Genomic DNA, 22,729 nt, shown 5'->3' on the forward strand with positions numbered 1-22,729 from the left:
TTAAGGGAATTTAGTTATTACACTCCATACATCAATTACATGACAGGCAAAGGGGGTGCTGTTGTAGTGTGGCATGCTGACCCCCACCTAGCTGAGGACAGATGGCAACTCTCAGACACCTCTTACTTACCTCTTGAAAAGGACCTCACTCAGGACCATCACTTGATCCTCCATTCCCCACCCACCTGATTTCACCTATCACCATCTAGCTTGTCCCCCTCCCCCTTCCCCCACCTTCTTATTTTGGTTTAGTCCACCTTCCTTTCCAGTCCCGATAAAGAGTCTTGGCTTGAAACATCAACAGTTTATTCATTTCCCTAGATGCTGCCTGACCTGCTGTGATTTGTGTGTGCTGGTCAAGATGTGTAAAGAAAAGACATGACATTTTCCTGATAAAATGTTTATTTTGCTCGTCAGTGGATTTCACTGTAATGGTATCTGGAGAGAATGGAGTTCAAACACGAGGAAATCTGCAGATGCTGGAAATTCAAACTACAACACACATAAAATGCTGCTGGAACACAGCAGGCCAGGCAGCAGCTATAGGGAGAAGCGCAGTTGACGTTTCAGGCCGAGACCCTTCGTCAGGACTAACTGAAAGGAAAGATAGTAAGAGATTTGAAAGTAGTGGGGGGAGGGGGAAATGTGAAATGATAGGGGAAATGCGCAATGATATGAGAAGACCGGATGTTGTTTTTTTTGTATCATCAAAATCAAAATGATTAAATGATAATTTTAATTCTGAAGCACTAAATTAGTAACTACTGCCTTATTACTCAAATTTTATGGTTGAATAATAGCTTTTTATTCTACCAATAATTAATAGTTGGAAAGCAAAAAAGTTACTGCAGCATTCATAGTGGCAAAGGATTGCAGGATAAAAGGATGTGTAAATAATTACAGGTCTTGCAAATAATTACAAGTCAAAATCCAAGCAGAATAAAATATCTTCAAAGGATCCCGGGTCCTTGATCCAGTAAACATCAAAGTTTACTCAGACATAAATTATTCTTTATTTTATTTCATTGTACCAGATTTGTGGAAAATGCAGCAGGGCTCTATTTGTTGAGTATTGGGACAACATTGTGGAGCAGCTAAAGAACTGCTCCAACAACCTGGTCCCTGCTGCTGTCACATTCTCCTCGTGACAATGTGGATTTCCTCCAGGTGCTCCGCTTCCGTTATTCATCCCAAAAATGGGGTTGTAGGCTAACTAGTCACTGTAAAAATCAGCCACCATAAATTGCCCTGAGTATAGAGGTGAATAATAGAATCTGGGGAGCAGGAGGGGAAAGCTGATGGGAATGAGGGGAGAGTAACTGTAGAATTGGTGGTTGTTGATTGACCTGGACCTGCTGGATCCATTTCTATATCTGTAATTACATCCTTAGACTTAAGAAGGCAAATATGAGTTATCTGCAGTCTTTATGCCCATTTAGTTCTTGTTTCTTTTTACTGTGATCTTTATGATAAGTTTGAGTTATAAAGCTTGACTCATTTGAGGGAATTTTGAACATTCCTATGGAGTAACTGATCTTAATTTCATTGTTGCCAAGTTAAGTATTGTGGACAGGATTTCTATGAGATAGAAATTTGATTTGTCAATTCCTGAGTAACAGTACAACACTGGACAGGCTATCTGTCCCATGACGTGGTGCTGATCTTGATGTCAATTTATATTATATGTCCTCTTTCTGTATTATCATCCATATCTCAATCCCTTCCATATTCATGAAAGGAATAAAAAACCTTTTGAACTCCATCAAACTGCCTGATTCTACTCCTACTCCTGGTAACCTATTTCAAGCATCTTTCACTGTTTGCATAAAAAATACCTGCCCTTCACTTTAAATTTCCCCTCTCTAACCTTAAAAAGACGTCCTCGGGAGTATGACATTTTTACCCTAGGGAAAAGGATTTGCTCTGATAAATTACAGCCCATGCGGCACTGTTGAAAATTTGTCCTGTGCTCTGTACAATAAACCAACATGTGGTTGGCTACACGCCATATAGTCTCTTGTCAGCCGAGTCATAAAACCTGTAATGTGCTCTCCCAATGCAGTGTTTCTATGGATACCAAACAGCTAGAATATAATTTCCTAAATAATAATATATTTGTATAATTGGTGGCAGTATTGGAATATCAAGATATAGTCTGTGAATATTAATTCCTGATAGGATTGTGTTTCTTCTTTGACCTTCTTTACACAAGACAATCAAACAGCAGAGCAATTTTTGAATTGCACCTACAAATAAAAGCTGCTGAACACACATCATTAATGTTCATCACACCTGAAACACAGGAGTTCATATCTGTGACTCTAAACAATACAGACCTCAAATAGAACAGGGACTCTAATAGAAGGAAACAGGCTTACTTGAAAACTCCTTAAAGGCTTAGGTCTTCACTGCACTATAGTTACAAAATCTGTCACAGAATTCTATGATGGATCCAGTTTCAGTGACGGAGTACATTTCTTGGCTTTGCTTTCTGCTCTTATTAGGGGTGGAGAGTCACAAGTCCAATCTTCTCAGGTGTCCACCTTGCTATTGTAATATCCAGGGGAGTGTCAGAGAAAGGTGCCTGCAACCTGACTTGACTGCCATCGACTGCAAATTTAAACCCTTAATATTATAATCCCTATAGCTCCAACTGAACATCTGCTAGTGAGGCTTTACGTTGGGATGGAGGTATAGGTAGACGATAACCCATTCATTTTATTGCAGATTTATACTACAATTATATTAGATATTGAGTGAAAAAACATGGACTCTTCGCTGCAATGAACGACATGTGGTCACGTCATTCATAAAAAATTCAATTTGAAGTTTACCCTTTTCCTCAGAAAATACGTACTCATTATGTAATCTCACTATTGTAGTTGGTCTATTGTTGGATTTTCCAACAGATGTGTACTCTTGCAAATATCAGTTTGCAATATTAAATAGATAATCTCTCAAAGTTCAAGAAGTTTGAAGTAAATTTACTATCAAAGTACATATACTTCACCATATACAATTCTGAGATTCACTTTCTTGCGAGCACATACTCATGAATCTAATTACCATAATAATAGACTACACCAACAAGGCAGGGCAAGCCAGACAACTAGCTGTGCAAAAAGAAAACAATAAATATCGAGAACATGAGATGAAGAGTCCTTGAAAGTGAGTCCATAGGTTATGGGAACAGTTCAGTAATGGGGGAAGTGAAGTTGAGTGAAATTATCCCCTCTGGTTCAAGAATCTGATAGTTGAGGGATAAATAACTGTTCCTGAACCTGGTTTTTCATCTCTCTCCATGTTGTTAATTAAGTAGATTTATAATTCTTCTTACAAGTAAAAACAATGACAGATGTGCATAAACTTTTTTTACAGTCTCACAGCAAAATTTCTGTAATTGTTGATGAACGTTTAGTCACAAAGTAGAAAATACAATATGTGATATTCTATGAACAGCAAGGAGACATCAAACAAATAATGTTTTTAACAAATAATACCCAGAACATGGAAGGGTAATTCCCCTACATTTCTTTGAATTGTGCAATAAGATCTCTTATAACTACAGTCTCTTAAGGAGGGTAGAGTTCCACGGCATTGCTGAGTAAAGGGTAATTGTTAATTTATACTATATCATGGAACTCTCAAATTTCTAGGAGGCAAGAACACCAGATTACATTGAAAAGATGAATCACAAGACAAACTACAGCAGAAAAAAATTGAAAAAGAACTTACATCTGTTCCAGGTAAACCTCGTGGGCCAACTTCTCCAAGGTCCCCTTTCTCACCCTGATTAACAAAAAGAAATTCAATCACTTAACATGTGTCAAAGCTTCCAAGTGTACACATTCCAACACAGAAAACACAGTTTCAATTATTTGCCTGACATTGGTCAGTTCAGCAAATTAAAAAATCAAGTCAAATGTGACAAATCTGATTATACTTCTAATTCTTTTTCTGACTTTATTTCCTAAGAAAATGTTTCTAATTACAGAAGGCCCAATGATATGTTGTATATGTTGGATATAATACACCAGTTCCCTAAATTTCCCCTAGAAGAGTGGAAAATGCTAATGTAACAATACTCTTTAAGAAAGAAGGAACATAGAATACAGGCTATAAAAGCCTATTTGGCCAACACTGAACATTGAGAATTAGTAAAATCTGTTAGGAAGATAATAAAACATTTGTAAAAATCGTAATACAATTAAGCAAAGTCATCACTATCAAGGGGAAATCATGTTTGATATATTTCTTAGCGAATATAATAGAGTGGTTAAAGAAGAACTAGTAGTAGTATATTTGAATTTCCAGAAGGCATTTAACAAAGTGCCACATAAAAGAAGAAATCAAGGAGCTGGATTAGACACAGGGTTTATTAACAGGAGACAAATAAGTCATAGAATCATAGAAACATAGAAAGCCTACAGTACAATGCAGGCCCTTCGGCCCACAAAGTTGTGCTGAGCATGTCCCTACCTTAAAAATTACTAGGGTTACCCATAGCCCTCTATTTTTCTAAGCTCCATGTACCTACCCAAAAGTTTCTTAAAAGACTTTATCGTATCTGCCTCCACCACTGTTGCCGGCAGCACATTCCACGCACTCACCACTCTTGAGTAAAAAACTTAGCCTTGACATCTTCTCTGTACCTACTCCCAAGCACCTTAAACCTGGCCCTTCTTGTCAGCCATTTCAGTACTGGGGAAGAGCCTCTGACTATCCACACGATCAATGTCTCTCATCATCTTGTACACCTCTATCAGGTCACCTCTCATCCGCTGTCGCTCCAAGGAGAAAAGGCTGAGTTCACACAACCTGTTTACATAAGGCATGTTCCCCAATCCAGGCAACAGGCTTGTAAATCTCCGCTGCACCCTTTCTATGGTTTCTACATCCTTCCTGTAGAGAGGCGACCAGAACTGAGCACAGTACTCCAAGTGGGGTCTCACCAGGGTCCTATATAGCTGCAACATTACCTCTCGGCTTCTAAATTCAATTCTACGATTGATGAAGGCCAATACACCATATGCCTTCTTAACCACAGAATCAACCTGCGCAGCGTCCTATGGACTCGGACCCAAAGATCCCTCTGATCCTCCACTCTGTCAAGAGTCTTACCATTAATACTATATTCTGCCATCATATTTGACCTACCAAAATGAACCACTTCACACTTATCTGGGTTGAACTCCATCTGCCACTTCTCAGCCCAGTTTTGCATCCTATCAATGTCCCGCTGTAACCTCTGACAGTCCTCCATACTATCCATAACATCCCCAACTTTTGTGTCATCAGCAAACTTACTAACCCATCCCTCCACTTCCTCATCCAGGTCATTTATAAAAATCACAAAGAGTAAGGGTCTCAGAATAGATCCTTTAAGCCACCACTGGTCACCATGCAGAATATGACCTGTCTACAACCACTTTTTGCCTTCTGTGGGCAAGCCAGTTCTGAATCCACAAAGCAATGTCTCCTTATCCACAAAGCAATATCCCCTTGGTCAGTCTTGGACAGTCAATTAGTACTGATTAGGATATATATTTCCACAGATGAATTTGTTCATGATCCAAAGATTGGTGGATTAGTGAATTATGAGAAGGACACAAAGAACCTTCAAACAGATATTTAAGAGTTCTGAGACTGGGCAAGAAATTGGCAGATGGAGTATAACCTGGGAATAAGTGAGATTTACTACTTTCGGAGGAAAAATGAAAATTAGACAATTTAAACAGAATTTGAATACAAAATGATTCCTGCAAATTACATTCTGCTATGGTCATCAGAACAGGGGTGTCTCATTGTACACATTGAACTGGTGCAAGTACTTCACTGCAGTGTGCCCCATGCTTTACATGTTGGAGAACCACATATTGGAAAATCTAGAGACTAAGTGCTCAGATGCACAATCACAGAGTCAGCTGAAACAGGATGGGGATAACTGTGCACAGCATCACCTGCTGGATCACTGCACTCACAGGAGGCAAAACAGGTATTGTCTATTAGTGCAAAAACAGAGTCTTTAATTGAGGGGATTCATTTGAAACTTCTCTACCTTTACTTAGTCTTCTAATAAAACAAACAACCCCCTTTACTGCAATTCACCAATAAACTCTAGAAGGAGCCCAGATGATACATCATGTTGCTTCCCCTGCAGCTTTGCAGGTCATACTTCACTGCTTATGAAGGGATTAACTTTGCTCCTTTTAAATTCTGATAAATGGCAGCTGATTCTATGCAGTCTGATCTCTATGCACAAACCACTTTCTTCAGAGTAGCTCTACTCTGTAAGTGTTAGCAATAGTCAAAGGCTCATAACATTTTGCAAAATGTAGTTGAGAGTAACACACATATTAATATATTGATGAATTGGCTATCAAGAGATGGGGATTACATTAAATTGCTAATATTTCAAGCCACTGGAGCCCAATTTTATTCAGCAACAACAATAAATCCCTCCTAAAGCTCATTTGGAGTAATGATGATCAGTCCAAAACAATAAACCACTGATCATCCCAAGATACAGAAAAGGAACCTGCAGATGAAGTCTCAGCAGCTAAAGAACATAAGAGGTAGAAGCAGGAACAGACTATTTGATGCTTTATTGCAAAATGGTATCAGTTATACTTATCATCAGTTGATGCTCTGCAGTGGGACACATCTTTTTATGAATAGCATTCCTCAATTGCTAGGAGCAATCAAATGTGGCCTCCACCCAGATTTTCTGACAGGCTTGCAATTAGTATCTTTCAGATATTACTGCGTATGCAGCACTGGCAGTATTCCCCACACTAGTGTGACTTTTATCTGCATATGCAGGACATCAATCCAACAAACCTATTTCATCTTAAAGTAAGATGCAATGTGATAATGAAATCAATTTCTAAGCAATAATTTTCATATCCCAATAATTCAAAGTTCAAAGTAAATTTATTATCAAAGAACATATATGCCATCATATAAACCCCAAGATTAATTTCCTTGTGGGCAAGAAACATAATAGTATCGGTGAAAGACCACAACCAATATAACGGACAAACATCCAATATGCTAAAAACAACAAACTCTGCAAATACAAAAAGAAAAAAAACAATAATAATAATAATAAATAAATAAGCAATAAGAAGATGAGATGAAGAACCTTTGGAAGTGAGGCCATAGGTTGTGGAAACAGTTCAGTGATGGGATGGGTGAAGTTAAATTAAGTAATCTCCTTTGGTTCAAAAGACTGATGGTTGAGAGGTAATAATTATTCTTGAATCTGTGAGAGGGAGGTTGTAAAAGTGAGTAAGAATAAAAGATCTGCCTTTTGATAAAAGCAAACAGCATAAAATATTGTAGTCTTACACAGTAAGCCAGAAATCCATGTAAGGATAGAGTGCCCTCAATTCAAATGACTGGAATCATTCTTAGCCTTTGTGCCATCTGTGTAGTATTTTCATGTTCCTCTGTGGGTGACTGAAACCACTGGATTTCCACAGGGAGCTTTGGTTTTCACACAGATACCAAAAATATTCTTGTTGGTAGTTTGATTGGCCACTATAACTTAGTCAGTCTGTTTGTTGAATTGTAGTACTGTATCTGGGGTAGTTAATACAAATGAAAAGAGAATAAAATGCAGTATGTGTAAATAGTCAGTCTAGATTCCATGGGCTAACTGGTCTGTTTCCTTGTTGTATAAACCTATGAATGAATCTATAACACTATGCAAAATTGGAAATAGCTGCCAATAAAGATGAGGACAGAATCATACTTGGGCAAGATTATTGGTTTGGTGGGAATGGAGTGTTGAAGGTTCTTGCCACAGGCACCTGTGAGGGATCTGTCTATGCCAGCATCACATCAATACTGCCAGATGCAAAAAGAATGGAGAGGAGGGGTAAGGAAAGTGCCCTGGGAGTAGAAAGTAGATGATAATACTGAGTAGCAAAGAATAATCAAGAGAATCGTTTCTGCTCTGTCATTTTAATTAGTTACTTGTTGCTGTGATACAGTATCCATGGCATACTCTCTGCAGGCTGCTAATACACAAAGCACGTTAAGAAATTATTTCTTGGAAGTAGATATTTTTCTGGTGACATACAGAACATTCAAGATATCACATCACTTTATTAAACTGAAGTTTTGATCATAAATTAAATTAAATCCTTGTTCTTGGCAATGATTCATGTCAATTAATCCAGGCAGCCATTCACCCAGCATATGCCATTTACAGTATTGTTTAATATGATTTTAAAAGCAAAATTGAATTACTACTGCTGCTTTGAAATATAACAATAAAAAATCCAAAAATGATGACTACAGTTTTGACTTTTGCACATTTTCTCAACCACTGTAACCACATTTTTTGTCCAAGAGGTTCAAAGTAGAGCACTTTAATTTCTTATGCTTAAATATTGGACACACCAAGCAATGCTTGGCTTTAGGAATATGATGTTTACTGATGTTGTGCAGTTGCATGCCAACAATCTGGAGCATATTCTATGGAAGTTATGTTCTCCTAATAAGGGAAGAAACTATTGAAAGGGTGGTAGTACAACCTACATACGTCCAACTTGCTACAATGTTCCCTAGGTCACATGGTAACTTTAATGCAAACATTCTTACTGGCTGGATTACGTGGCTTTTAAGTGTCTCTATAAATTGACAATGATTCAACATGCCAAGAAAATATTGGTTGAAAAAGTGAGACAATAGTGGGCAAGCCCATCTCTAATCTGCTCTCCACTTTGTCAGAGTCATACAATCACCCTCAGGTCTCAACAGGTACTTCCAATCCATCCTCCAGTACTCCTCTAAGTAAAAACGAACTTCTTGTTGCACTTACCTTTTATAGTAACACTCCTAACTTTATGTTCACTTGCTAACCATTTGCAGCGGGGAACAAGGTAGAATCTGTCTTTTGACAAGCGTTAGATCAGATTTATTATCACTGACATGTGTCTTATTCTTTGTTCCATTTTGTTCCATTTAAAGTCAGAGTGTGTGGCTTAATATAAGGGCCCAAGCATTCAATTATCTGTATGTCTTTGGTCTGTAGTAATAATAGGATAAATATTTAATTGCCAACTTCACCAGTACACTCGTACTTAAGTAAGATCTGATGAACAAGAGGACACTGCCTCGGAATAGAGCGGCGTCCTTTTACAACAGAGATGAGGTGGAATTTCGTTAGCCAGAGAGTAGTGAATCTGTGAAATTCTTTGCCACGGGAAGCTGTGGAGGCCTGATATTTATGTATATTTAAGGCAGAGGTTGATACATTCTTTATTGGTTGGACCATGAAGGGATAGGAAGAGACAGTAGGAGATAAGAGCTGTGAGGAAAATTGGATCAGCCATGAAAAAATGCGGAGCGGACTCGATGGGCCAAGTGGCCTAATTCCGCTCATATGTCTGACGGTATTATGGAATTGACATGGCCACTGCTTCTTTAACAAACACAATTGTAAATGAACAGAGCTCATCTTCTGTCTGAAGCTTCTCAGTGAGCCATCTGGAAATTTGGCAAATTTGTCCACTTTCATTAGTACACTGACCATATGCTGAAGGTAATCTACTATCTGTGATGTATTGCTTCTTGAAAAGTGAATGAGACCAAATAAATACAAACCATGACTGTGTATTATCTACTTAAAACCAGCTGCTTCACTTTAATTGGGTATCTTTTACATGGATGTGAGTTGGGTTTGGAATTGGTAAAGAAAAAAATCCCTAACTTCCACACAACTGACAGCCTTTCCCCAGCTAACTATTCTTTGTTTTTCCATTCAAACTTCCACATATTGTTCATTTACACTGGAAAATCTGCTGACTAAATCTGCACACATGGAGTGGGGGCCATTCATTATATTGGGAAGAAATTGCACAGGGGAAGGAATGAGGATAAGTAATTTCCTTTTCAAATGTCAGATCATTTCTGGAGGATGACATATTGGAACACCCTGAGCTGGGCCAGACTGAACTGCGTTTGCCACTTACAGTGGGCTTCTACCAGAAAATTGCACTGGAGAGCTGCTCTGGATAATAGCAGCTTTGAGGGCAGCTGTGCAGTGAGCTTGGGAAGTTTGTCAGTTAACAAAAGAGGCGTTGCTTTTTGTTTAAGTAGTTCTGCTAATACCAAATGTTTCAAATACCATTTGAACCAGAAGCAATTTAATCCTGTAATTGATCAAAATTAGTTGGCTTCAGATTCATATGGCACCATTAAAAAACATGTTCATACTTTCACCTCAGGGTAATAGCCACTTATGAATTCATGAAGCAAATAGACAAATAATAGGTGAAAAGGACTACCCACCTGGGGTAGAGGAAGACAATGAAATCAATGGATCATGACCAAAAAGATTGGTTCATGCACAGACAAGAAACATCAAGAAAAATGCAAAACATTAAATATAAACAAAACCATAAAGTGTGTGTTGCAGTTCTCAATATGTGAGAAATAAAGTGGGAGGATTAGAAGTAGCTGCATAATTAATAACACAAACAGAAAAATGTCAGCAAAGAAAGTGTGATGAATAAACATTGCAGCTATAATATTTCCAAGCAATGGAGAATATTACAGAAAGAATGAGTGCCAATAATGGCAAAGAAGGGAATATGTCCTAGAAAGAAGAGAAAGTTATCCATTCACTACTTAAGACAGGGAGGGAGTTAATTATGTAATTCTTAAATTATGTGCAAAATTTCTTCCTCAAAAATGATGCAAAATAGGACAGTGAGGTCTAAGGTGGAACGGGAGCATATAGAATGATGTGGATGAACAAATGATTCTTGAAATATATATCCATGTAACTTTATACTAACAAGGGTTAATAACATGGTTTAAAATTCACACTGTATGATTTCATTTATTAGCACAGAATAAAAATGCAGAGAGTTATCTCTGGAACTGTATACCACATTAGTTATGCCGTAGGCTGAGCAATGCGTACAGTTCTGGTCAACATGTTACAGGAAGGATGTTATTGCACTGGAGAGGATGTTGTCAGGATGGATGGGAAAACTATAGTTATGATGAAAAACTAGAGCGGTTCAGATTGCTTTCATTGGTATCAGCAGGGTCACCATTGTGCCTGAGGTAAGAAATAAAAAAACAAGGAAGCAAAAATTCAAAGTAATTGATAGAAGGAATAGAAAGAAGATGTAGAAGGTTTTCTCACCCAGAGGGTGGCAGGGGTCTGAAATTTACTGTCTGCCTGATCAGGAGAAGCAGAAATACTGAAGTCATTCAAACAGCACTTAGAAATTGACTCGAAGAGCTGAGGTGTTCAGGGATACAGACCGACATAATGCCTGAAGTTGGGATTAAATTGGGTAGCTTTCTTTTAACTGGCATTGACAAGATGGGCCAAATGGCCTCCCCCTGTGTGTGGAACTTTCTACCAGTCTTGTTTCTATGGGAGAGATGGTTCAAATTATGAAGCAAAATAGATTACAAAGATGAGCTAATTGTATGTGCAATGAGGTTAAAGGACCAAATAGAAAAGGGATTAATTCAAAAGCCAAGAGGAGGGCAGCTTTTAGAAACACAAGGACCATGTTAATTACTGAGTGGAAAGTGGATTTGTCCCATAGAATTACAGATCAATATTTATAAGGACATTGCAGAGATGAAGAATAAATCAATTAGAAAATTAATTCTGTTGATGAACAGAATAGGCTGCAAACTGATATTGATGAAAATGGCATGAGGCTCTACAATTTTGAAACAAATGAAAATATTCACAAAGGTGGAATCAGCTGAAGTGAGGGGTAAGCACAGCAGAGGTTTAAGGAGAGAGCTTCAAAAATATAAATTCAGATTTAGTTTACTTTAAATTAATTAGATTAAGGTTGAAGAAGATTTACCTTTTCACCAGCAGGACCGGAGTCACCTTTATCACCCTTTTGAGGAACACTCCAAGATATGCTCTGAATTAACAAAAGAGAATATGGGCATTACACTTTGGTGAAGGTGTAAACAGTTCTGTAAGAGAACAGCAGTTTGCAAGGTGCCTAGAAAGAAATAATAGTTTTGTACACTTATTGAGAAAGCCAAACTTATTGTGATGTCCAGTGTAACATTTCTTCCTTAACATTGTAGGTTATCTTCCTTTAATCTCATTTACTGTTTGTGCTTATTGCATTTTCCATTTTAAACTGTACCAATAGCCTCACTCTGCTGTACTGAACTTCCCTGGGCACACCTGTGGCCTCACTCTGGTGAATTATCCTACCTATTAAACACTGCATTGGGATATACTAATGAAACAATAGGAAGATGGTTCAGTTCCAGAAATGTGTGACTAAACCAGGGCACAAAGGTTCATGTACTGACCTTCTATAATCTGATATGCTACATAGGCAGTATCCATATAAGATCTTTTGTTCTGTGCTCTTATTGAACACTCTTGTGATTAACTAACTTGATATTTGTTGGCTAACATTAAACAATGAATATATTATGCTATCGATATCCTCTATCAAGGGTATATTAAATGGAGAAAAATAATCACTTTTCTTCCTTTTACTTCACAAACAAGATAAAAAGGGGAATTATATTTGTTTGACATACAACCCAGACAACAACCTGCTATACCCATCTGACATTTAAATTATTCATTCATATTGTACTCATCAACCCATTCTTACAAGATTTCCATGCTCAAGTGTTTCACCTGCACTATTTTGCTTCTAACTTCATCCTTAACCAATATATGGACATAACAGCCGAGTAGCTGAATTTTGACTATTTAACATCAGAGCAGCTTTCAGCTGAATGATGAATTACAGCATACCAGTAAAACTGAAATGAATTATGTCAACACCACAAAAAATAAAAATAAAATGTAAAATACTGTGAATCACAAATGTGACACAGAGATTCGAAAAAAAATCAGAGCATAATGCCTCGAAGTGAGTTAAATATTCCTAAATAATGGTCTTGTAATACCTTTGGAACAAGACATTAAATTTAGAAAGATAAATATTTATTGTAATTAACTTTAAAAGTGACTGTCACCCTAAAACAAAGAACAACTTAATTGGAATTACTAGAATTCTCCTCATACTTCAATCCCCAAACACCTCCTGCAGACTCTTAACTAATCTCTCGGTGATAAGCATCTCATTAAATGTTTCCCACATCCTACCCTAGGGACCAAACATCAATAACTGCCCACTTGACTTGTGACTTGCAAGAACATGTGTTTTTATTGGTATTGTCATGTGCAGAGCTACACCTGTCACTTGCAAGGGATTTTAAACATTCCTTCCCTTTTGTTTTATTCAATGAACGGTCAAGTGATGCCTCATAACTCGATAACTCAAGTCCAAATTTACTTCATTTTACAACTGGTTTCTTTATCAAAAAAATGTTATAAAAATCAACCAAAGCATCAAAATCAATTTACAACCAGTGTTTGCAATCAGATAGGATGTCTTCACAGATATTCCAAAGACTGCAGCACCAATTACAGTGTTTGTGTGCCTTTGTTACATCCCAATCTTATTAGATTCCTTTGTCTTCAGCCCATTACTTCTTGCATTTATTCCTTTCCTTCCTTCATCACTTTATGCTCACAGATCTCGATTTTGCAGATGACACAGTCCTGCTCTCTGATCAGATGAAGCACAGCAGCTACTGACAAAAGTGGAAATTGAGTGCAATAAAGTTGGACTTCACCTAAATGCTAGAACGCCAAAGTACATGGCATTCATCTGCGACGAAGGTACTCTCAAGACCATAAAGAATGATACCATTAAGAAAGTCTTAGACTTCAAGTACTTCGGGTCAAGAATGATGAGTTCAGAGAAAACACAAAGATACAGAAGGCACTAGTGGGTACCCTCCCAAGACTATGAAGATAGCGGTGTGGCTAATGTAGATGAACTGAACACACTGATGAGGGAGAGGGAGGAGTGGAGAGTCCATCATTGTGCCCGACGCCAGCCTCCTAGGCCTGAGTCAACGTAGTAGTTCCTTCATCACCCCTTCCTCACCCACCCACCTTCTCCCTCATCTGCTTTCACCTATCAATTATCACCTGTCAGCTTGTACCTCCCTCCCTTGCTCAACCTTCATATTCTGGCTTCTAGCCCCTTCCTTCCCAGTGCTGATGAAGGGTTTTGGCCTGAAATGTCGATTGTTTATTCCCCTCCATTGACCTGCTGCCTGACCTCCAACACTTCATGATTTTGTGTGAATTCAGATAATCTATTATTAGTCTGAGCCTCTGAATTACTGCCCAGTAACACAATCACTACACTATCATACCCAAATCATAATATTACTGTAAAACAAAGGCTCACAACCTTTTTTTTTAAACACATGCCACAATCCCCCATAAATGCCCAGTGTTTATAAGAAGCTGAGGATGTCTAGAGGGATTTCCAGAAATTGCTGACATCCTGTGGGGCTACTCAATATCATCATTTATGCAGTATTATTAAAGCCTCATGAGCCATCTGCCCAAAGAATAGGAATCACTGATGTGAAAGATACTGGAAAGAAATGTGCAGTCAGTGTATGCTAGAACAGCAAATGTAAACATTTGTTAACTCTGTGTCAGGCATCGAGATGAATGCAGAAATATGGACTCAGAGCAAACAGTAAATCACAAAGGGAGTATCAATGTACTTAGAAAACAGAATTTGTGAATCTACAGTAACTTCTCCCAATCAAAACAGAGTACTTTTGTCAGAAATATAAAAAATGCAAAGAAATCAAACAAAAGAACTTAGAGAATGATGATGCTAGACTTCAAACATTGTTACCTTATATTGGTATCCCTTCTATTTCTCCCTTTGATGTGCTGAAACCCTTTTATTATTATTTATTTATGGGGTGAGGGCATTTATTGACAGCCAGTAATTAGTTCTGAGATGTATTGGTTAGCCTTGAACTCAATAAACCATGTGGTAAAGATTATTTCATGATGTTGTTGGGTGGGGTACTCCAGGACTTAGACTTTATGATCTCGAAGGAAAGATGAGATATTTCCAAGCCAGGATGGCATGCACCTCCTATCCTCGTCTTTCAAAGTATTGGTTTCCTAGATGTTGCTGGAGAGTCCTTGTCTAATGCATCAATGCATTTTGGAGTTAGTAATGAGCCTTTTGCCTCTTCCACCAATCACCTCCAGCATATTACTTTATCCCAAACACAAGAAATTCTGCAGATGCTTACTTTACTGCCCTCCCTTATCCGCCCATCTTCCCCCCCTCACCTTGTCTCGCCTATCACCTGCCAGCTTATAATATGCCCTCTCATCTCTCCTTACTCTGGTTTCTTTCTCCTGATAGAACCATAGAACCATAGAACATTACAGCACAGAAACAGGCCTTTTGGCCCTTCTTGGCTGTGCCGAACCATTTTTCTGCCTAGCCCCATTGACCTGCACCTGGCCCATATCCCTCCATACACCTCTCATCCATGTACCTGTCCAAGTTTTTCTTAAATGTTAAAAGTGAGCCTGCATTTACCACTTCATCTGGCAGCTTATTCCACACTCCCAACACTCTTTGTGTGAAGAAGCCCCACTAATGTTCCCTTTCAACTTTTCCCCCTTCACCCTTAACCCATGTCCTCTGGTTTTTTTCTCCCCTAGCCTCAGTGGAAAAAGCCTGCTTGCATTCACTCTATCTATACCCATCATAATTTTACATACCTCTATCAAGTCTCCCCTCATTCTTCTACACTCCAGGGATTAAAGTCCTAATCTATTCAACTTTTCTCGGTAACTCAGTTTCTCAAGTCCCGGCAACATCCTTGTAAACCTTCTCTGCACTCTTTCAACCTTATTAATATCCTTCCTGTAATTCGGTGACCAAAACTGCACACAATACTCCAAATTCGGCCTCAACAATGCCTTATACAACCTCACCATAACATTCCAACTCTTATACTCAATACTTTGATTTATAAAGGCCAATGTACCAAAAGCTCTCTTTACTACCCTATCTACCTGTGACGCCACTTTTAGGGAATTTTGTATCTGTATTCCTAGATGCCTCTGTTCTACTGCACTCCTCAGTGCCCTGCCATTTACCTTGTATGTACTACCTTGGTTTTTCCTTCCAAAGTGCAATACCTCACACTTATCTGTATTAATCTCCATCTGATGAAGTGTTTTAGCCCAAAATGTTGACTGTTTATTGCTCTCCATGTATACTGTCTGACTTGCTGAGTTCTTCCAGCATGTTGTGTGTTGCACAAGATTTCCAGCACTTCTTGTGTCACATTAAATCATGGCAATTTTAAAACTTCAATACTGTTTTTTGCTTACAAATTAGTTGTAAAAAAATCGATCTGTAAAAGTTGGATTGTCACAAGATCACAATTCATCAATGGCCTAGGGGAGGAAAAAGACTGTTTACTTGGGTTGGTGTATGGGAGACTCAATTTCCATTATTATTCTTGACTATTTACTGGCTTCTTAAATGTTCTGGAAACCAGGTCTAGACTATGAATCTTAATCTTGCTAGTGGTACTAAGAATAAATAAAACAATTTCTAATTATTTGTTTCCCTAATATCATAAGATTTATTTGTTCTTCCAGTACATCTTACTTAAATAGTATGAAAGTGCAAAATACTTAAAGTACAATACCAACTATTAGGCAACCCAAGTTTCAAAATCTACATGCACAATAAACTCTGTGCATATACAGTGCAGAAGTACAGTTCCACTGTACTCAGGCAGAGAGTAGAAAATAGAAAGCACAGTCTGAGCATAGTCTGATTTCTGATAAAACTCAGCAAGCAATTCTGAGCAATGGTTACACACACACACACACACACACACACACACACACACACACACACACACACACACACACACACACACACACACACACACACACACACACACACACACACACAAACTTTCCCTATTGTCTCACTGTTCTGAGTCAAATTCAGTACGTTGTCGACACAACTATATCCAACAATTTGCTGATCCTATTTCGACTGCCTTCCTCTGAAGTTGTTAAGGATCTCTACCAAGCAGTTAGCAAGTTCTAGTCCAAGATGACAGTATAGTATCCTCACCTTCCGACTCCCACTTCTTGGGTTTGATTGAAGAGATGGCCGCCTCCCAAAGTCCTCTGATGCCACCAGAGCTGTATAAAAAACATCCTCTGCTGAGCACTGAGGACACAAAGATTTTATAGTTTAATTATGGAACAAAGTATCATTTATAATAATAATAAAACAGCTTTGCCCACATAGCTATAATCTTAATGGTTTAAGACTGCTGACATTACTCTTCCTTATGATACACCTCTCATCCAATCACTAGCAATATGTCATCATTCAGCCCCAAAAAACAGTCATTAGTTAGGCTAAAGGACCACAACAGCTTCAGTGCTTCAGTACCTGTGCCTTCGAACCTGTGCTTCAGTATTATTATTTTTTATTGAACACATGGTTAAGAAGGCCTACAGAAAAGTTCACACATACTCCATAATGTCAGGAGAATAATGGAGACACCTGTTTTGTTTTTGCATCTGAAAGGGTTTCCAGTTTAAATCCACAGGAATGCCAGAGACCATAATCCCATAATCCACAAATTCCCATGTTGGGTCAAGCAGAGATGTGGTGGGGAGAATATGGACTGCAGTCCTGAAGCCAGTGCTTAATCTACAGTCCCTACATGCCTAGCCTCTCAATGCGTTCACAGGATCACTAGTTACAGAATATATTAATAGCATGATGGGCTATTAGAGGCAATGGCTAGTGGAAGGAGACTGTATCTTGACACAAACCTACAAATCACCTGCACTTCCATCCATTCATTCCAAGTAATTTTTATTTCTGGGATTTGATGTCATTTAGCATTTAAATGTGGAACATTATAACTATGCTGCAGTTTGGAAACACGATAATGTTAGTGGAATAAAAACAGAAATTGTCAAAATACTCAGCTGGTCAGGCAGCTTTTGTAGAGAGAAACATAATTAATGATTTTTTATGCAGGGTCTTGATCCACATTTCAGGATAGGGAGGAGATGATGCATAGATGGAAACAGATTGGGGAGTGTGAAGGGTGGCTAGATATGACTTCAGCTGATAGGTGAAGACAGATTGAACCAGCTGGAGGTAGGAGGCAGGAGGGATGAACAATGGGAGTAGGCAGACAGATAGGACTGTGTGTGTGAGAGCGGGGGAGAGGGAGGGAGAGAAAATGGATGAACAAACATGGGGATGGGTTCTGCCTGAAATTACAAAAATCAGTGTTCACTATCGTACTATCATTTGGGTTGTTAACTACCCAGGCAGAATATGCTTTTTCTCTTAATCACTGGGGAAGGCCAATAAAATAAAGAACACAATAATAGTATAAAAACACTATAAATATAAATACAATCAATCTATGTATATGCTATCTTATGTATGTCCAAAAAGTGACATGACTCAGGAGTATCTTTACATAAGGTGACTGACAGGAAATGATCAAGTAGTGGTGGTTGGAGGGTGTGGAGCAGTGGGTTAGTGGGTGAAGATGTTGATTAGCTTTATGCTTGGGGAAAGTAATTGTTTTTGAGTCTAGTGGACCTGGCATACATGCTACATACTCTCCTCCATGATGGGAGTGGGACAAACAGTCCATGAGCAAAGTGGGTGGGATCTTTAATGATGTTACGGGCCCTTTACTGGCACCTTTCTGTATTTAGTTCCTTGATGGTTGGTACCTTGATGAGGAGTTGGGTAGTTTGGACTAACCATTGTAGAATATTCCTGCCTGCACTGTGCAATTACTGTACCATGCAGCGATTAATCTTGTTACGATGCTCTCTACTGCTTATCTATAGAATGATGAGAGTAGTGGTAGTCCAGCTCTCTTCAGAAATAGAGGTCTTGGTGAGCTGATTGTGTATAGTGTGTTCTGGGACCATGAGAGGTTGTGTGAGATAGGCACTCCTAGCAGTATTGGGAATAATGTCAGTTATTGGGCACTATAATTACTTTTACATGACACAACAGTAAATCTTAACCATAGAACCATAGAACATTACAGCACAGAAACAGGCCTTTTGGCCCTTCTTGGCTGTGCCAAACCATTTTTCTGCCTAGTCCCATTGACCTGCACCTGGGCCATATCCCTCCAAATCCCTCTCATCCATATACCTGTCCAAGTTTTTCTTAAATGTTAAAAGTGAGCCCACATTCACCACTTCATCTGGCAGCTCATTCCACACTCCCACCACTCTCTGCTTGAAGAAGCCCCCCCCCAATGTTCCCTTTAACCTTATCCCCCTTCACCCTTAACCCATGACCTCTGTTTTTTTTCTCCCCTGGCCTCAGTGGAAGAAGCCTCCTTGCATTCACTCTATCTATACCCATCATAATTTCATACACTCTATAAAATCACCCCTCGTTCTCCTACGCTCCAGGGAATAAAGTCCTAACCTATTCAACATGTCTCTGTAGCTCACTTTCTCAAGTCCCGGCAACATCCTTGTAAACCTTCTCTGCACTCTTTCAACCTTATTAATATCCTTCCTGTAATTAGGTGACCAAAACTGCACACAATACTCCAAATTCGGTCTCACCAATGTCTTATACAACCTCACCATAACATTCCAACTCTTATACTCAATACTTTGATTTATAAAGGCCAATGTACCAAAAGCTTTCTTTACAACCCTATCTACTTGTGAAGCCACTTTTAGGGAATTATGTACCTGTACTCCCAGATCCCTCTGTTCTACTGCACTCCCCAGTGTCCTACCATTTACCTTGTATGTTCTACTTTGGTTTGACCTTCCGAAGTGCAATGCCTCACACTTGTCCGCATTAAACTCCATCTGCCATTTTTCTGCCCATTCCTCCAACTGGTCCAAATCCCTCTGCAAGCTTTGAAAATTTTCCTCACTGTCCACTACACCTCCAATCTTTGTATCATCAGCAAATTTGCTGATCCAATTTGCCACATCATCATCCAGATTATTGATATAGATGACAAATAACAATGGACCCAGCACTGATCCCTGTGGCACATCACTTGTCATAGGCCTCCACTCAGAGTAGCAATCCTCCACTACCACTCTCTGACTTCTTCCATTGAGCCAATGTCTAATCCAATTTACTACCTCTCCATGTATACCTAGCGACTGAATCTTCCTAACTAACCTCCCATGCAGGACCTTGTCAAAGGCCTTACTGAAGTCCATGTATACAACATCCACTGCCTTCCCTTCATCCACTTTCCTGGTAACTTCCTCGAAAAACTCTAATAGATAGGTTAAACATGACCTACCACGCACAAAGCCATACTGACTTTTTCTAATAAGTCCCTGTCAATCCAAGTAGTTGTAGATCCTATCTCATAGTATTCCTTACAATAATTTACCTACTATCGATGTCAAACTTACTGGCCTATAATTTCCCAGCTTATTTTTTGAGCCTTTTTTAAACAACATGAGCAATCCTCCAATCCTCCGGCACCTGACCCGTGGATATCGACATTTTAAATATTTCTGCCAGGGCCCCTGCAAAACTTCTCGATTCATTTTACCCTCCCCTTTTCAGATTTGAACTCTCACTTTAAACACTATGACCTTTTACTAGTTAAAAGGAATTTTTCCTCATTACTTCTCCCATTCTTTTACTCTTGTCATTTCTTTAAATTTCACCTTAAATGTAACATTTTGCTCCTTCAGCTTATATGCATCATTGTCTTAATTTAAATTATGATTAAAATGATAATCTGACATTGGACTATAAGTTAATGAACATACAAATTAAGAGTAACAATGGCAGATTACTTGAACTTGTGTCTGCTTTGCCATTTAATAAAATGATCTGAAGGTAACCTCAACTCTATGCTACTGTCTATCAATGGCAATCTTTCACTCACTTGCTTAATAACTATCTATCTGCTGCAGTAGGGGAAAAATATTCAAAGTCTCGGCTTCCACCATCCTTTGAGGAAGGCAATTCCAAAAATCCCAGTTCCCTTAGAGAGAGAGAAAAAAATCACCTTAGATTTGCTTTAAATAGAAGACTGCTTCATTTCTGGTGAACCCAAGACTTACAGCTAATGAATCAAAAGTAAGCTCTACTTTAATAATCTAGTTTGGAGAAAAAAAAACTGGCCTACTTACTAGGGCACCCGGAATTTCACAGCAGTTTTCCAGTTCTGCCAGCCGAGGGTTGCAGTAAATCATTATCTCTTGAAGGTCAAACTAAAGATGACAAAAAACAGATCATTATAGTTTTCCTTTCCACATTATGCCTCAGCTGGCTAATTTATCTTCATGGATCCTTCAATGTAATAACAATTAATCCCATACTAATTAACAGATAATACTTGAATATTGCAGTTTTTAACCTATTATACCCAAAAATAACTCACAAAATTGTGCACAAAACTGTTCTCCATTTCTTGTACTCATAAAACTACACAGGCAATATATATTTTAAATACAAATCATGCGTTTTTAGTGCAGATGTTGTACATGGCGATAGACTTTTATGTTCACACAATGGAATTCACCATGCAGTGACATGGTCAGGTAATTTGGGAGTTAAAAGCCTGGTTAAGTAGCAATGAAAGTGATAATGAATGACTCTGGATGTGCTAGTATGATTTAGTTGCAATTTATTACAGAAAGTTTAAGTTAGTATATTTGCCTTCAGCTTTCTTTCCAATGACTGAAAGAAGTAATAATATTGGAAAAAATACTCCCAAACAAAACCAAAATAAACATCCAATAAATTTAAGTATAACTTTATACACACACACACACACACACACACACACACACACACACACACACACACACACACACACACACACACACACACACACACACACACACACACACACACACACACACACACACACACACACACACACACACACTTTAATATCACCTCATCTCTCAGCAAATACTTACATCAACAGGATTCTCATCACTGACACGAAGACCAATTGCAGTTTTCCCGTGGACATCAATCTTCTCTAGGTCTTCACTTGGTTTGCTGTCAACCAGTTCACAGTCCTTGTAAAGTGATACCAAGCCAGACTTCACATTAATTGCCAGCTTGTGCCACTGCCTGTCAAACAGAGAGAACAGTTCCCGCTTCCTGAACATGACATGCATGATATTTCCAGATTGGCTTTTGGCACTGTATTCCACCGTCTTCCGACTTCCGTCAACAATAATGGAGACCTGAAGGGAGAGGAGGATTGTTGCACTGAAAATCAACCTTCAAGCCAAGGGAAATAAACTAAGGGGCATATTTACATTCATTGGCTGGGGAGGGGAAATTTCCAACCTTAATTGAACTGAATTTGATTTATTTTAATATGGGTAAAGAGCCTTTAATTTAATCAAGCATTAGATGTGCAGACATACAAGTAATCTTCACTTAGTGGAGTGAAAAGAACAGGAAGGAATCATTCCAGCTTCCCAGAAATGACCAGGTTGCCAGCCAGAGCAAATTCAAAAACTACAGGATAAGGCATAGAAATCTATACTGACACATCTACACTACTACCAAAGAAGAAATGTTCTATGGAAAATATTGATTTCAGAAGTGATATTAAACTAAATATAAAAATGTAGAAAACAAAGGTAGAAATATGCCATTGGGGCACTCATACTTTGCCATTCAATATGAGTATAGCTGATCTTTAATCTCAGCACTAGCTTCCTGTAGTAATCCCATATTATTGAATATTTTAATATCTAAAGATCTGTTCATCTCTGACTTGAATATCCTCAGTGACTGAG

At 38.5% G+C, this 22,729-nt stretch overlaps 1 protein-coding gene across 1 annotated transcript in view; it reads right to left on the reverse strand.

Annotated features, from left to right (window-relative positions):
• LOC140733322 (uncharacterized) overlaps positions 1 to 22,729 on the reverse strand; it is a 340,527-nt gene that overhangs the window by 236,497 nt on the left and 81,301 nt on the right. Inside the window, exons 6-10 of the mRNA XM_073056501.1 lie at positions 21,890 to 22,165; positions 21,095 to 21,175; positions 17,037 to 17,135; positions 11,856 to 11,918; positions 3,736 to 3,789 (exon numbers count right to left, since the gene is read on the reverse strand). Coding sequence (XP_072912602.1) covers positions 3,736 to 3,789; positions 11,856 to 11,918; positions 17,037 to 17,135; positions 21,095 to 21,175; positions 21,890 to 22,165 — 573 coding nt within the window. The remainder of the gene's footprint in view (positions 1 to 3,735; positions 3,790 to 11,855; positions 11,919 to 17,036; positions 17,136 to 21,094; positions 21,176 to 21,889; positions 22,166 to 22,729) is intronic.

This window comes from Hemitrygon akajei, chromosome 9 (genome assembly GCF_048418815.1).
Source record: "Hemitrygon akajei chromosome 9, sHemAka1.3, whole genome shotgun sequence".
NCBI classification, from domain to species: domain Eukaryota; kingdom Metazoa; phylum Chordata; class Chondrichthyes; order Myliobatiformes; family Dasyatidae; genus Hemitrygon; species Hemitrygon akajei.